Below are 15,079 nucleotides of genomic sequence, written 5' to 3'. Positions count from 1 at the left end.
CTTGGATCCTGACCTATTACCCTTTATTTAACACATAAACATTGTTTCTAATGACTTCTTTTGAATGTATTTTGAAACACGTGTTTTTATGTTCACAATTTCTTCCAGAGGCGTCTCCAAAATTCAGGAGGCAAATGTAATTATGTACGTTTCCATCAAGATTTGGCTGCCTGATTATTCTTGCATAATTTTATTATTTCTACATTTGAGGGGGCTTGTTACTCTGGGGTGTGTTCCACTTCCTGGCAGACCATAGTTAACATGGCTTAGTAATTTTAAAGTCTGCAGTTACCTTAACCTTACAACAAACAAAAATAATTCAACTTCTAAGCTGCATGTGTTTTTTTTAAATTATTTTTTTCCCCCCGTAAATTATTTGTCTTAGGCTGTAAGGCATATCGTTATCTATTTTTTCCTTGTACAAAGGGCAGGTTTAAAAGTTTTTCTTTGACCTTTTCTTGCCCCTCAGAGTATTCAATTAAACCAGAAAACAGGAAGGCTATCCCTAATCACCACACACAATCTAACATTATCACAAGTATTGACTGAAAGCAGAAAAATCTCATCAAGTCCAACAGCAAGATAAATGAAGGATTAACAAAATTAAATCCAAAGAGCATTTACCATTGATATGAACTATAGCCACTGGCACAAAAAAGGGAACACAGCCATTCACTCAGCATTCAAGCCCCAAGCAATTCTACCAAACTAAAAACGTGATGAATACATTTATGGTTGGCTTTGTCCTACCTAAGATATTATCTGGTATCTCCACTCCTAGGGGCCCAAGTATCCTTAGTCCTATAGGCTACTATCTGGAAGACACCAGACACCACAATGAACTGTAGTTGTACAAGACAGAAGGGTAGATAAATAAATAGCTGAGAATGCATTACAATATTTAATATAAATTCCAACATGAGTGTCTTTGAATGGCAAAAAATAATGCTAGATTTGTTTGGAGGGGACGGTAAGATAAGATACAAACCACACTAGAGTAAACAACTTCACTTATTTACGCCCTCATTTTTCGCGCTCATATTTTGTTAGCATCCGGTGATGGTTCGTACGAAAAAAAACTGCGGGATGTGTCACTTCCGGATTGCTTTATTTTCTAATATTAGCTTCCGCCGGGCACTTGACTGGTTCGTTTTAATGGAATAAAAGTTAATTCGAGGAATCAGGAAATGCTTTTAAAACAAAGGTAAGAACTGCGAAACCACCTGCAGAGTTCTCCCAAACTAAATGTCAACTCTTTTTTTTACATGTGAATTAAAGTAAACATCCGAAGTGTTCAGATAACCAGGAGTATTTAAGTTTTCTATCTAAATATAAAATAGCTGCAAGCGACACTGGGGGGTAATAAACATATGATGCAAATAAATAACAATATAAATAATATTCATTTAAATTATATTCATTATTATTATTTAGCCCATATATCTTTACAGAACTCCCTTTGAAACAATATTGTCATTGATGTTTAAAACGGGTTGTCCTCGGTGAATAGTTATCAAAAATGCGAATGAATTAAAAAATAAGCATTTACCTTTCTGGAGTGTAGATATACTCGGTGTACTTTTATATTTCAGATAGAAAATCATCACCTTTCATCGTAAAAGAAAAAAAAAAGCAACAGGAAACGCCGTCTGCTGACCAGTGGTGGTAAATGGTAGAACTCTGTTCTCTGAATTCACAAGTCATATGGACTTTTGCTTTTGCTATGGCAATGTATTTGTTATCATTTACGTGTAAAAAAAACAACAACACATATTTGTCTTTCTAGACATACTTTCACAACTATAATTCATAATTGGAATATGGTTATAGTCGAGTGTGCCTGATGAAGACTTCTCCACCTTCATCTTTTATGTTATGTATTCAATACCCATTAAAACTGTATTATGTCAAAATAATCACTCATAGTCAAACCATTATAATTGTTATATCTAGAACTACCTAATGTGGTAATTGTAGCTTCTTTCTTTTACTTGGAAGAATACAACGTACCTATTTTTCATTAACATTAGATTTCATCAGCAAATAGGTCAAACCATAGCTTGACCCTCTATCTGCAAGGTTTAATGACGTTAGCTTTGTATTTCATATTATGATCAATTGTGACTTCCTGTGTCCCTGTAAGTAGTCTTTGGTTTTCCCTTTTGTTCTGAGATTCTTTCCTAAAAAAGTGGAAAAGAAATTTCACACTCTTGTAGTAGTAGATAACAAGAGTAACAAGGGAGAGTATGTGAAGACATCAATGATGTAAATGTGTTCATTATGTGGTAGATTACATCATGAGGAGGGAAGATGTGTATTCATAGCACAGTGTTTCCCCTACCATTATATTATTATACAATATTATTATTATTATTATTATTGTAATTATTATTTCTGCTATCTGATATCATTGAGGAGCATATGTGTGGGGTGGGAGTGTCTGTGCAAGAGCTTGTGCATAAAGAGTGGACCTGGCCAGACTGAAATGATGTACAATCAAGAGCATAGGACAGTATGGCTATGTCAGAATTGTAGTGCCAGGAGCAGTAGATTTGCTTGAGCTTATCTGGTAGCATTATGGATTCAAAGTAGAGCCAAGAAAGCACCGCTGAAGATGTTGTTTGGAGTTTAGAAGAGGACGCATTATCGCTACTTTTGATGTTGATAAGCGTAAAGAATCGGCGTTCTTAGATAGGCTTTCTTTTATTTTGAACTTATTGTGACATATTTCTATAAGGTCATGAAGGCAAAGAGTCATAGTCGTATTTTTGGAGTTTTCATTACTGTGGAGCCTTAAACCTTTAACCCCATTTCCTTCAGAATTAACAGAAAAAAAAAACCACCAACATGCCCTGGTTGTTAAACAGATCCGAGAAGATCAGGGTTTCATATAAAACATTGTGTTTATTTTTAATATAGTCAAATTTAAGGACAAAACAGTGAGATAGTCTGGCCAAAGAAAATAATGAAATCGTTATTTTGTTTTGAGTGGAATGACTTAGTGACATGTGAATAAAAAGCCACATGGACATTGGACGGAACCAAAGATTTTAAACCTTTTATACAATATGTGATAAATATTGCAATTTAAATGCAAGTCTGTTACCCACACATGTTTTGCTCCCTTTGATGCATTGTTTTGTTTCTTTTATTATTTATACAGATAAAAGATATGCTTTATATACTCATCATGTAAACAGCCTTGAAAATACAAATACACTCTTGTCCGTTTACTGTAACATTTGGTTAAGTTAAGTAGTGGCTTTTCTAAAAAATGAACTACTATTTGTTGGTACAGTGCTCATATTTAGTAAATCCCACATCCTCAGTGTGTTTTGCTTTTTCTTAATTCCCAGTGCAGTCCTCCCTCCTCTGGGTTTTCTTGAGCCTCTTTCTTTCCGGCATGTTTTGCCTTTTTATTGAGCTGAGAAAAAAAAATAAAAAGCTTTGAATATATTTTTTTAAACCTTAATTCTGATCACAATAATCACTTTCTCAAGCACTGAAGATCACAAATGGGCCCTTGTAAGGCCATCGATGCAGCCTGGAAAATGTGGCTTTGCAAGTATTTCCGGAAAAAAAATCTCATACACATATTCCATTTTCCCACTTTCATGGTTGGTCAACATGTGTATCTGTTGGGAAAATGAACTTATCTCTTACATACTTGCCAGCATTATGTTCATGTATTTAACTCCCAAAAAAACAAGGTTTAAAATTAGTTTAGCTAAAAATGAAAGAAGACTGAGATTAAAACTTTAATTTTAGAGACATTGGTGAGAAGTATAGTGGAAGAAGTCTGCATGAGGCAAAATTAAACTGGATCTTCCTGCTGTTACCATCCTTCAGAATGTAATTTTATTATCTTGCATCCTTATCAATTCAGAAGGGAGGGAGTATTATATGCCCCAGTGTGTGTGAGGTAGTGTACTCTATTCATAATGAATGACCCAACATTCAATTAAAAACACTCTACAGTATTCATCACAAGCTTTTATTTAAGTTGGTATGGGCTCAGTGTCTCTGTCTGACAATCCTGACTACTGTGTGTGTGTGTGTGTGTGTGTGTGTGTGTGTGTGTGTGTGTGTGTGTGTGTGTGTGTGTGTGTGTGTGTGTGTGTGTGTGTGTGTGTGTGTGTGTGTGTGTGTGTGTGTGTGTGTGTGTGTGTGTGTGTGTGTGTGTGTGTGTGTGTGTGTGTGTGTGTGTGTGTGTGTGTGTGTGTGTTCTCTGTGGTCTTTAATTGCCTCTTAAGTTCTCAAGCTTCTTTGTGATACATGACTAGCAGCTTTAAAAAGCACTCATTGAGCTATAGGCAGTAGAGCTTTGAAGGAAATGGAGAGGATTGACTGGGGATCTGTGTGAAAGTTGTGGGAACTACTGCCAAGAGCAGTTTATAAAACATAGTTTTATCAGCCGTGGTGTCACAAGCATAAATCGTGACTGTCTGAAGTGGCATTTAGAGGGGGGGAATAAATCATTGTCTCGGCAGAGAGCGAATGCGGACCTGTGTGTGTGTGTGTGTACAAACTGAAAATAGAAACGGCAACCAACTGTTGTATAATTTGTAACCAACCATGATTTACAGTGACATGATGAAAAGAGACTTCAGAGAAAACTCAATTTTACTAAAAAAATATTACATGTTTAGAAACATTCAGTATCACATGATTAATTAGGTATGTCACCAATATATGTGTTATGCTTTATGGGCATCAGTTATTTTAGCATTTAATTCATTGACTGCTTGGTGAAAACATGATTTACAAATGTACTGTTTGCATCCTGCTGCTCAAGCATAGCACCGAACTACATTACAGTTGTCACTGTAATTAAGAGAAGCATTCAGATTCCAATTACTGCACTTTAATGTTTCAAACTTCAGATTGATGTTCCATGGATCTGAGAAAAGAGGAAATATGTTTAGGACTGTCTAGTATCCCTGGATTAATGTGAATAGATGTGTTATGCCACTGTGCAGTTACAACACATTGACACTGATACTCCATCTTACTTGCTTAAATGCTTAAATACCAGTTTTTCTGATATCTCTCGTGTCAGTATGTCTGTGGGAACTTATTCAGCTATACAGTAGCGCTGTAGTTTACCATTCGCAGTAAGACATGGATGTTGTATTTTAAGACGTAGAGCCGTGGTTTGAACCCAAACATGTGTACCACAGGAATCTCAAAACATGAGAGTCCCAGAGAGCAGAGTCATGGGAAACACTCTGCTAGTTACTGTACATATGAGCAGTGGTCTGTGGAAATGTGTGTTACGTTAAAGCAGTTATGGATGTGGCATTTCAGGTTCACAGACTGCTTAAGGAGTTATTGTTAAGAAGCAGTTGTTGTAAAGAAAGGTGTTAAGAGACAGAGGATGGAGATATCGGATCCAGTTTAGCAAAAGCAAAACACTCAGAGAAGCTTGTATGGATATTAATCTCCCAGTATCATTTGCAGAAGCTACTCATATTCCTATCGCTGCATGATTTCTGCTGGACTCCAGGGGATGATTTAATGATATCCTGATATGAAGGGCTATAATTCATGATAAATTGTCGTGCCAGCCGCACCTCCCAGGCGTAATTTTCTTCCCATATAATTGTCTTGTTCACATGTTTGTTAATAGGGAAGCAGATGGTTTTGGTACTTGGACAACATGTTTTGGGTAATATTTGCCTTTATGTGGTCTTGCTCTTGTTTTTGTGTGCAAAGATATGCTTTTATCTTTGTCTGTTGGTGACTACAGGGACAGGCTTTGTTTTCACATAATGTGCATCATGTTAGCTCAGTTCCCTCTGTTTAATCATGGGTTTAATCAGAACATTACTCTGTTCAGTCACAATTAAATTATTGGCCACGTCGACATTTCTTTTGATCAAGCTTTTTGTTGTACAAAAATTCACAAATAGAAATGTTCTTTGATGACAATCAGGCTCTGATTTGAGACGCTTACAGAGTACCCGAACAGTAAGGGACGATTTCAGATAATTGACCGATACATTTGAAAATGATTACAAGTCAAAACAAATGAATGTAGAAAATGTGTCAACCATGTTGTCACAACTATACAGTGAAAACATTTGAAGTCAAACTGGTAAAACAAACTGAACAATATGTTCTTTTTTCTTAAAGATTTAATATTACAAAACATAAACTGACGTAGAAGTACATCAAATATTTAAACACAGGTGTCGGCTATAGTACTGGTCACATTTTTCAAATATTCAATGATATTTAAATATCTACTCAATGTTATATTTACTGATGACAGCCTTGCTCAACACGGCTAAAAATGCTGTTAATTAAATTAATTCTCATTAATCATAAAACTCTCCGTTCCCTTTTACAAAGAATCTTTTTAAAAGACCTCCTGAAGTCATTATTGAATATAGTATAAATAACAGGATTCAGGGAGCTATTGCAGTAACCGAACCAGAAAAACATTTTGAACAGCGTCTCTGGCACACAGCAGGTGTCACACACAGCAATAAGTGTGTATGTGAAGAAAAAGGGGAACCAGCAGAGAACAAACGCCCCCATGACCACAGCCAGAACAAATGTGAAGCGCCTCTCTCTGTACTGCCTTCCTTTCAACTTGCTCGCTCTCACACGCCGCAGTGCCTCTGGCTTCGGAGAGGTTTTTCCAGGCTTCACATGAGCCACTTTAGTTGTCCTGATGCCCTTCTTCCTCTTCATGGAACATAGCATGGTTTCATTGCCATCAGATGATGAGGGCTCTTCTTCCACATCTTGCCCATTGACCTCCTCCTCCTCTCCTTCATCTTTCCTCTCAGTGTTCCCTGAGTTACCATATCCTCTTTGTCTTTCACCTGGTGGGGCTCTTGTTCTTCTTTTGGCAATCTGGTATATTTTGACATACACCATAATCATGATGACGCAGGGTGCAAAGAAAGAGGCGATGCTGGAGAATATGATGTACCACTTTTCCTCATTAATTTTACATTCAGGGCTGTCTTTTCTACCCTCGTCCTTTTTCATTGTAATAAGCGGAGGGAAGGAAATGATGGCCGCAAGTACCCAAACTATGAAGATCTTGCATTTAATCCTGCCCGGTGTCCTTCTCAGGTTATACTCAACAGCTTGAGTGACAGACCAGTATCTGTCCAGGCTAATGGCACACAGGTGAACGATGGATGAGGTGCAGAAAAGAACATCCAGAGCCAGGTAAATTTCACACCACACTTTACCAAAGTACCAGTAACCCATAAGTTCATTTGCTAAAGAGAATGGCATCACTAATGTGGCCACTAGGATGTCGGCACATGCAAGAGACACCAAAAACAGGTTCTGAGGTGCTCTGAGGGCTCTGCCTGTCATCACAGCAATCACCACCATGACATTGCCAAAAACAATTAACAGGAAGAGGACACCCACCAGGATTGTTACAGGCACCGAGGTCTGCACAGTATAAGGGTGCCAGCCAGGCAGAGTCTCATTTCCACCGGTGAAGTTCAGACAACCCATCAGGATGAGCTGTGGTGTCGGTTATGCCAGCAGTCTTTTTTTATTATCCACTTGAGAACATGGCATCCGTAAAATTAGTCTTTTCATTTTGTTCACGAGACGATATTGTTGAAAGAAAGCTCCTTCTGTTGTCAGGGATGAAATTTGGAGAGAAAAAAAATTAAGAAATGTTTCCTTATACTGCAAAAAGAAAAAAAAATGAGTAAATGAAAAAGGGGGGGATTTGGTTTATTCCAAATTTCCACTTTACCAAAAAGAAAAGAAAAGTTATATTCTTCAGAAAAACAAATCTTCATCCATTACCCTTTTAGAAAAAAAAGCTTGCAGTTAACTCCCTTAGAAGACATTTCATAAAACAGACTTACATTGCAGAAAGTCCTGGCTCAGGAAGATTTTTTCACCGGTTGTGAATAAAGTAGAGTCTGCGTCTTTTATATGAGCTTGATCTGACGCTGAGGATCTGTGATGCTGGCTTCACTTCAGTGGAAAGGGGAGTGGGCGGAGTTCATCTGCTGCTAGAGATTTAAGAGCATTTTGTTTTCCTCTCAGACCCTGAAAGCATTGGCTGATTATGACTTTAACAATATTTTTGATTTATAGAAGTAATATCTGTAGTAGTTTAATTGAATTACAATGGGTTACAAGTACAGTCTATATTGTTCTGTAGCTCCATTTAAAGAGCAAAATGTTCTGATACATCCTGAAAGAAAAATTGCTTGAAATAATGTCTGGATCCACAAAGAACATCACAGCCTGAGGGGATAAATCACTGATAGTAGAAGAGAACAACAAGAGCCAGTGTTTCCCCTACCATTATATTGGGGGGGTGCCATATATATATATATATATATATATATATCTTATTATTATTATTTTATTTTTTTTAAAGATTTATTTTTGGGCTTTTTGTGCCTTTATTGTAGGGATAGGATAGTGGATAGAGTCGGAAATCAGGGAAAGAAGTCATTTAAGGATACCTTTCCGATAGAAAAGGACAGCTGTCATTAAAAGTAACACATTAACACCAAGATTCCTTCAAGTGTTTGTGTTGGCGTGTCGCCGTGTAGGCATGTCGGCTTGTCCCCACCTCCCCAACGCTGTAAACCTAGGGGAAACACTGAGAGCAGTAAAAAACAGATAGGGAAAGGGGATGCAAGATGTGACATATTGGAGCACTCCCAAATAAACCATATTTTTACGCTGAAAATGTTGATAGTTTCATAGTTTGAAAATGGTCTCATTACCACAAATGGTACAATTCTATGTATATGTATTATTTGATAGGCTAGTATATTAGGATTGAGGTGATTACGGTTGTTGTGTCAATGTTAAATCATTTTCTTAACTTTATTTCTATCCTTCAGTCTGACAATACCAACCATAAGTTGTTCAGTATGGCTAAAGTCGACTGTCGACTGATTGTACTTCAACAATAGACTCCCAAACGTGTGTAAATGAAAGCTACATGTAGCCTATTTGTCTAGTTTTTCCTTTTAGAGGTTTTTTGGGTTGTCAAACAGCAAATTGATGCATTTCTGCCACCTAGTGTGGATCAGAATATCCTGTGTGTACTCATTTTCTGTAAATTAATAAATAAAAAATATAAATATAAATAGCCACATAGTCACATCTGCCTGTATTATATTTTAAAATATGTGTTAATTAATCCAGTATGTCCAAATCTTGGTCTATATATTATTATTATTTGTTAAAGCTTCGTGACAAAGAAATAGATAAATTAACAGAAAACTGTAGATGCAATTTTGAGTATTGCCGCGGGCGACGCTCACGAGCTGCTTCTCACTGGGCATGAGATCTTCGATGTTATCGCGAGAGGAGGCTTCAACGGGTTTCCGGTGGGATATTTGTGTATCCGATGAAGGCGAGCGCACCGTTGTTCTTTCAAGCAGTCGTTTTTTAGCAAACAATCGAGTCGCCTACGGTATTTATAGGTCAACAGCTAATACATAAAGGTAAGAGAAAACACCAGTCGTCTTTAATGATTGTTCCTGTCCCGCTCGTAGCTAGCAGCAGCCCCTCTGTGTGATGTGTAATATTGACGTCGACGAAAAAAGGCCACGGGATCTTGCTAACCACTGTAGCGCGAAGCTAACGTGAATGTAGTGCAGCATATTGTGTTTTTCCCCCCTTCCCATTATGAGTAGACACGGTTTCACCTATTTTACATTAACGTCATGGCACTAAGTTAAACATTTTTGGTTAAGTCATTACTAATGTGTGCTAGCTCACTTATTCAAGGTATACCCGTCGCTTTAGGTACCGTCCTAATTAAAGCTTGTCTGTCTTATTTTTTTGTCAACCCACAGATGTCTGAAGACCTCCTCAAACAGTTAAGTAGCTATAAAGCCCAGCTACAACAAGTGGAAGTAGCCTTATCCACTGACCAAGACAATGAAGACCTCCTTAAACTTCAAAAAGACTTACAGGTATGTATGTCGTTGTGTGCAAGATGCATAATAGTGTCAGAATTAAACATCAATTAAGATGTTTATTTCTCATTGGTTGATTTGTATGTAGGTGCAAAAGAAGTAACTGGTTACCCAGTCCTTTATTTCAAACTAAACATAACAACTTTACCTAGTATTGGTTTGCAGATTGTGTATCTTGTGACTTTTAAGTGTATATGGTTCATGTGGCTAGTTTTCCCCAAATTCTACAATTCACTTAGCAGACGCTTTTATTCAAAGTGACGTACATCAGAGAGTAAGTACAACACAAGCAAGGATCTTGAAAAAAGGAAACAATGTCAGTAAGAGCAAATGATCAGCTTTGGGTCCGATTGGACACACAGGTGCTGACAGGAAGTGACCAGAGGCAAAGCACAACATTGACGGCAGTTCTTGAGAGCTCTAATCAGTATAGAAACCATCTTATAAGTCATCGTTATCAAACAAAAACAATCGTGACAACCATCATCATCATCAATGATATTGAAACCATCATCATTAAGTTAGTATTCATGAAAGAGCTGGGTATTTAGCTCAAATTGTTGATGTCTGACCATAGAAAACAAAAAAATTCCATTCTTTTACAAATTTCTAAGACATAGTTTTCCGTGGAATGAAAAATCTGACCTCCTTTCTGATGGTATTTCTTCTACAGGAAGTCATAGACTTAACAACAGATCTCCTGACCTCTCAACCCACTGATAGTGCTTCCAGCGTTAATGGCACAGACACAGTTCCCCAGAAGCATGGCTGGAAAGTGGGTGACAGGTGTTTGGCTGCGTGGAGTCAGGATGGACAGTGAGTATCATCAGCCTCCACTCAACAAATAATCACATAACCAAATGCCAATTGAGTTGTTTATCTGCATTCAAATACTAGTATTATGGATCAGGTTCTGACAGTTTGCTAATTGTTGAACTGAATTCCTTAAGATCTCACATAATTGATTTGTTGCATTTGACGTAAACACCTTCAAAAAGAGTATGCTGTATATAAACCTAGAACAGTTGATTCACTTAGGAAAAGCAATTGCCCTTTTTGTCTGCATGTGTGACCTCAAGGGTAACAAAAGTTAGTTTATTAATCTTAAGTAGAGCTTGAGTATTTGGCTCATACTCACCTGCTTACAGACGTGATTCTTTGGCAGGGTGTATGAGGCTGAAATTGAAGAGATAGACCGGGAGAACAGCACTGCAGCTGTAACCTTCTCTGGATATGGGAATGCTGAAGTGATTCCTCTTCTGAACCTCAAAGCAGTGGAGGAGGGGAAACGTTCTGACGAAGATGGTGGCAAGCCAAAATCAAGGTATGAATAAAAGTCATATGAATAAATCTATTCTGAAGTCCTGCTTAGCCACACATTGAGGAAAGTATAAGAACAGTCTTAGTTTTTTAACATGTTGAGACAATGAGTTTTTTTTACTCTCAACTATAGAAGAAGCAGTGGGTTCAGATGTGTTCTCAAGATGTTCTCCATATCTCCCCTTGATGTCTGTTTTACTTTCCTTGGTATTTTGTTAATTAAAAGTTAATGGTTTACCTTTTTGTCCCTTGTAGTGCTAAAGATGTTCCTAGGCAACTGATTTCCTTTTCGGTAAAACGGAGAGTTTAACTCAGACTTAACAACTAGACTAAAAGTAAGAAAGCACTCAGAAAATGGTACAAATTAAGCATGGTTTATTTAAAACTGGCTGCGGGTAAACAGTGTCATTTGGTTTGCAGAGTGTTGCTAACTTTAACAGTGGTCGCTCTGACAATATTCAGCCCTCCCTGCAGATTAACTTCCTGTGCGCCTAATGTGCTACGTTTGCTCCAGTCAATATGCCAGTTTAACCTGACACAATAGAGCTTAAAGATATCTGAAAAAAACAACATTGCGGTATTTCTTCTTTCTGATAAATATATATATATTGCGTTTTTCACATGTGGAAAGAGAAAAGGAGCAGTGACATGCTTCAATGTAAACTTGATAACCTTTTCAGTTGCAGTTGTTTATCTTGTATGTCATCAACCATTTAAACCATGCTCAAAGTTATCTTGAGTTTGCATGACCAACCAACTTGGTGATTGTAACATCTGATTGAACGAAAGCCCTGTTTTGACCCAGTTTCACTGAGCGCATTGCAGATATAGCCGCTGAAAGTATCCAATCCAATCCAACTTTATTTGTTAAGCACTTTAAAACAACCACAGATGACCAAAGTGCTGAAAGTAAACAATCAGTGATACATCTGGGCGGTTAATGGTCCATGTATGTTGGCACAGCGTTAACGATCAGATACAGGTGATAGTGGGAATACACTCATTATAAATCTGCCTCCGAAAATGAGCATCTGACTCAAGCATCATGCTGGGGTATGTGACAGCAGCAGCGTCTCCTTCAAACTATAGAAAGTGGAAGCTTCACATGCTTCAGGTCACATGATAGGCATTGTACATCCTGGGATATGACTATTGCACTTTCTAACATCGCAATTGCGATGGTAAAACACTATATATCATTTAGCCCTTTCTATTTACATTTTAATCTCAATTTTAGCGATCTAAATACTGCCGAACTGTGCTGCTCCTACGAGATACGAACTCTTCACTGTTTGTTGAGTTCTGGGTAGTAGAGTAGGGGATCATTTTAATGGGAGCTTCAGCTAGTCTATGGCTTTAGCCCTGGCTAAAGGTGGGTGGCTGCATTGCAGTTTTTCTATAACATTTATCCGGCACTGAGGGCCAACATTTAAAAATATTTATTGTTTTTATTATTTATTGTGATTTGTTAAACTGATTAGTACTTGTGATACCGAGCACCGAGGGTGATGGTGGTTAACCTTGTAGTAGACTAAACTCCCACACCCCAGTTTTCTTTTACAACTCCACTATAATATGATGCCAACTTAATTTTGCCTGGAAATGACCTGAGTAAGATAAATTATATAAACCCTCAAATGTAACCCTTTCTATGTCAGGTTGATCAAATTCATCACTGGATAACTTTTGTGTGTGTCTGAATTTAATATTCTAACAGAGAAGCATTATGACATATGTTTCTTTGAAATTCAAGTATGCACTTAAATTGCAGCACCTACATCATGGCTGTTTAGTGATCCTTGTGCACTGGCTGAAAGATAAGGACCCTAAGAATGTTTCTACTCATTTCTATGCATCTACCAAGGAGACAGGCCCTACATTTGTGCTCTTAAGATACCCGGTAAAAGTAAAATGTTTCAGTGAATATGTGAGGTTATTTCATAAAATAATAAACCCATGTTTAATTGTTTTAGTTGTCTCCTGGTTCAATGAATCGTGTTACTCCGATTTGTTGGAAGTTGTTGATTGTATTTTTTACATCCTGGACAGATCTCAGTTTGGTCCTCTTGCTTGTCTTCCTTTCTAGGAAAGAGCAGATTGCGGAGCAGAGAGAGTACAAGAAGAAGAAAGCTCAGAAGAAGGTGGTTAGGATGAAGGAATTGGAGCAAGAAAGAGAGGAGCAAAAATCAAAGTGGCAACAGTTCAACAACAAAGCTTACTCAAAGAACAAGAAAGGACAGGTAAGTTTTCTTTGGTTGTCATGAATGCATTGAGTAAACAGGGCACAGTAATATAATATGTACTTAACATGTTTTAATTTTAACCACTACTGGTCCATTGTATAGTAACACAAGTTTGTGGTGTGTATTTTAAGAAGGAGAACAAACTGAATTGTATTAATTTATTGAATTAAGGCTAATTAATTAAAGTGAAATTCTGTTTGCTTTTTAAAATGTTATTCTTAAAATTAAAGCAAAACTTGTCTTAAGTAATTTCTTTATCATTTATGTTTAGTTTTTTTTAAAGGGGAAAAATTGATTTGAATTGTTAATTGAGTTTGGTTTGGAAAAATCTGAGATTTAATATTTAGGCCATATCAACCCGACCTACTTTATGAGAGCATGTTACTGATAGACGCTAGGCAACTTTAAACAAGTTGCACACCGTCTTTTAAAATTAACTTAAAGGTTATCCATCATCTCATCTATAAATGAAAGTTACCCATTTATCAATTGTTGTATTGTTTCAGATTCTTAATAATACATTTCTTCTCTTCTTCTCTGTTTTTATAGGTAAAGAGGAGCATATTTGCATCTCCAGAAAGTGTGAATGGAAAGGTGGGAGTGGGAACATGTGGTATTGCAGACAAGCCTATGACACAGTACAATGACACGTCAAAATACAACGTCAGACATCTAATGCCACAATGACTTGATATATTATGTATAAAATAATCCACTGTATACCAGCTGTATCGGTGCTTTCCATCGTGTTTATACATGATTTAAGTTTCTCAAATACAGAAAGCTTTGAAAGGAATTGCCTGCACACCATTGTTTAAAATATTGATGTAGTTTTCTTATATATAATGTAGGTACAGCAACAAAAATCCTAACAGACAGGATTTTGCCCTGCACTGGAAAACCTGTTATGTAAAAACAGGAAGTGATGTTGTTGAAAAGCTGTAGCGTCTACTATTTGTGTCTAGGTTCAAATAAGGCCAAATACCCACAAATCTGTGTATAAATAACCATCTGTAGATCTGGTGTTTGCATTTCAGGCTGGACTCTTTAACACACCCATTGGTGGGTAGTCTGAATATTTATATTAGTGATTTGAGATGGCTAAATTACCATTTTAATTTCTGTATATATTCAACGGTGAAATAAACATTGTTTTGTTTTCATTTTTTTTCAATAATTGCTTCTAATTTTTTGCCTGTTTTTACATTACATTTTGTCCATGGCTCTGCCACGTCCTGTTAGTGAATGAAAACACTGTTATATCCTTTTAATGAGCAGCATGCTGCAACTGTTAATATATCCCATATTCTAATATAAGGTACATGATTTAAAGTGTTTGTGTTAAACTCTCTTAGTCAAAGATAAATAAGGCCTTGTTAACTATAAAACTGATGATTTGTTTGTTATATTTCTGATTTCTTTGAACAAAATGCTGGGCAACAACTAGTGTGCCAGTGAAATACCAGATATAACGGAACAATAATTGTAGATATGCTAAAATACAAAGGAGTCAAAACAGTTTTATGTCTGGGTGGTAGAGGTTTATTAAGATTCACACCCCTGGTTTTGGTATGATAC

The 15,079-nt window shown here is 37.0% G+C and overlaps 2 protein-coding genes across 2 annotated transcripts; one reads left to right on the top strand and one right to left on the bottom strand.

Moving 5' to 3' along the window:
• Nucleotides 1-4,564: 4,564 nt before the first annotated feature.
• Nucleotides 4,565-7,949, bottom strand: LOC132975414 (alpha-2A adrenergic receptor-like). Its single transcript, XM_061039935.1, has one exon. The coding sequence runs from the start codon at nucleotides 7,486-7,488 to the stop codon at nucleotides 6,325-6,327; it is 1,164 nt and encodes a 387-aa protein (XP_060895918.1). The 5' UTR covers nucleotides 7,489-7,949; the 3' UTR covers nucleotides 4,565-6,324.
• A 1,381-nt stretch (nucleotides 7,950-9,330) lies between these two features.
• On the top strand, nucleotides 9,331-14,664 carry smndc1 (survival motor neuron domain containing 1). Its single transcript, XM_061039934.1, has 6 exons — nucleotides 9,331-9,461; nucleotides 9,816-9,935; nucleotides 10,612-10,754; nucleotides 11,104-11,262; nucleotides 13,345-13,498; nucleotides 14,051-14,664. The coding sequence occupies exons 2-6, from the start codon at nucleotides 9,816-9,818 to the stop codon at nucleotides 14,186-14,188; spliced, it is 714 nt and encodes a 237-aa protein (XP_060895917.1). The 5' UTR covers nucleotides 9,331-9,461; the 3' UTR covers nucleotides 14,189-14,664.
• The last annotated feature ends 415 nt before the right edge of the window (nucleotides 14,665-15,079 follow it).

This window comes from Labrus mixtus, chromosome 6 (genome assembly GCF_963584025.1).
Source record: "Labrus mixtus chromosome 6, fLabMix1.1, whole genome shotgun sequence".
NCBI classification, from domain to species: domain Eukaryota; kingdom Metazoa; phylum Chordata; class Actinopteri; order Labriformes; family Labridae; genus Labrus; species Labrus mixtus.
This window is presented reverse-complemented; position numbering and strand designations above follow the sequence as displayed.

Excerpts from the sequence above, each read along its gene's own strand:
- LOC132975414 (XM_061039935.1), bottom strand. The coding sequence starts at position 7,488 with ATGGGTTGTCTGAACTTCACCGGTGGAAATGAGACTCTGCCTGGCTGG.
- smndc1 (XM_061039934.1), top strand. The coding sequence starts at position 9,816 with ATGTCTGAAGACCTCCTCAAACAGTTAAGTAGCTATAAAGCCCAGCTA. Across the intron at positions 9,936-10,611 it reads AACTTCAAAAAGACTTACAG|GAAGTCATAGACTTAACAAC; the intron begins GTATGTATGTCG and ends TTTCTTCTACAG. Across the intron at positions 11,263-13,344 it reads GGTGGCAAGCCAAAATCAAG|GAAAGAGCAGATTGCGGAGC; the intron begins GTATGAATAAAA and ends CTTCCTTTCTAG.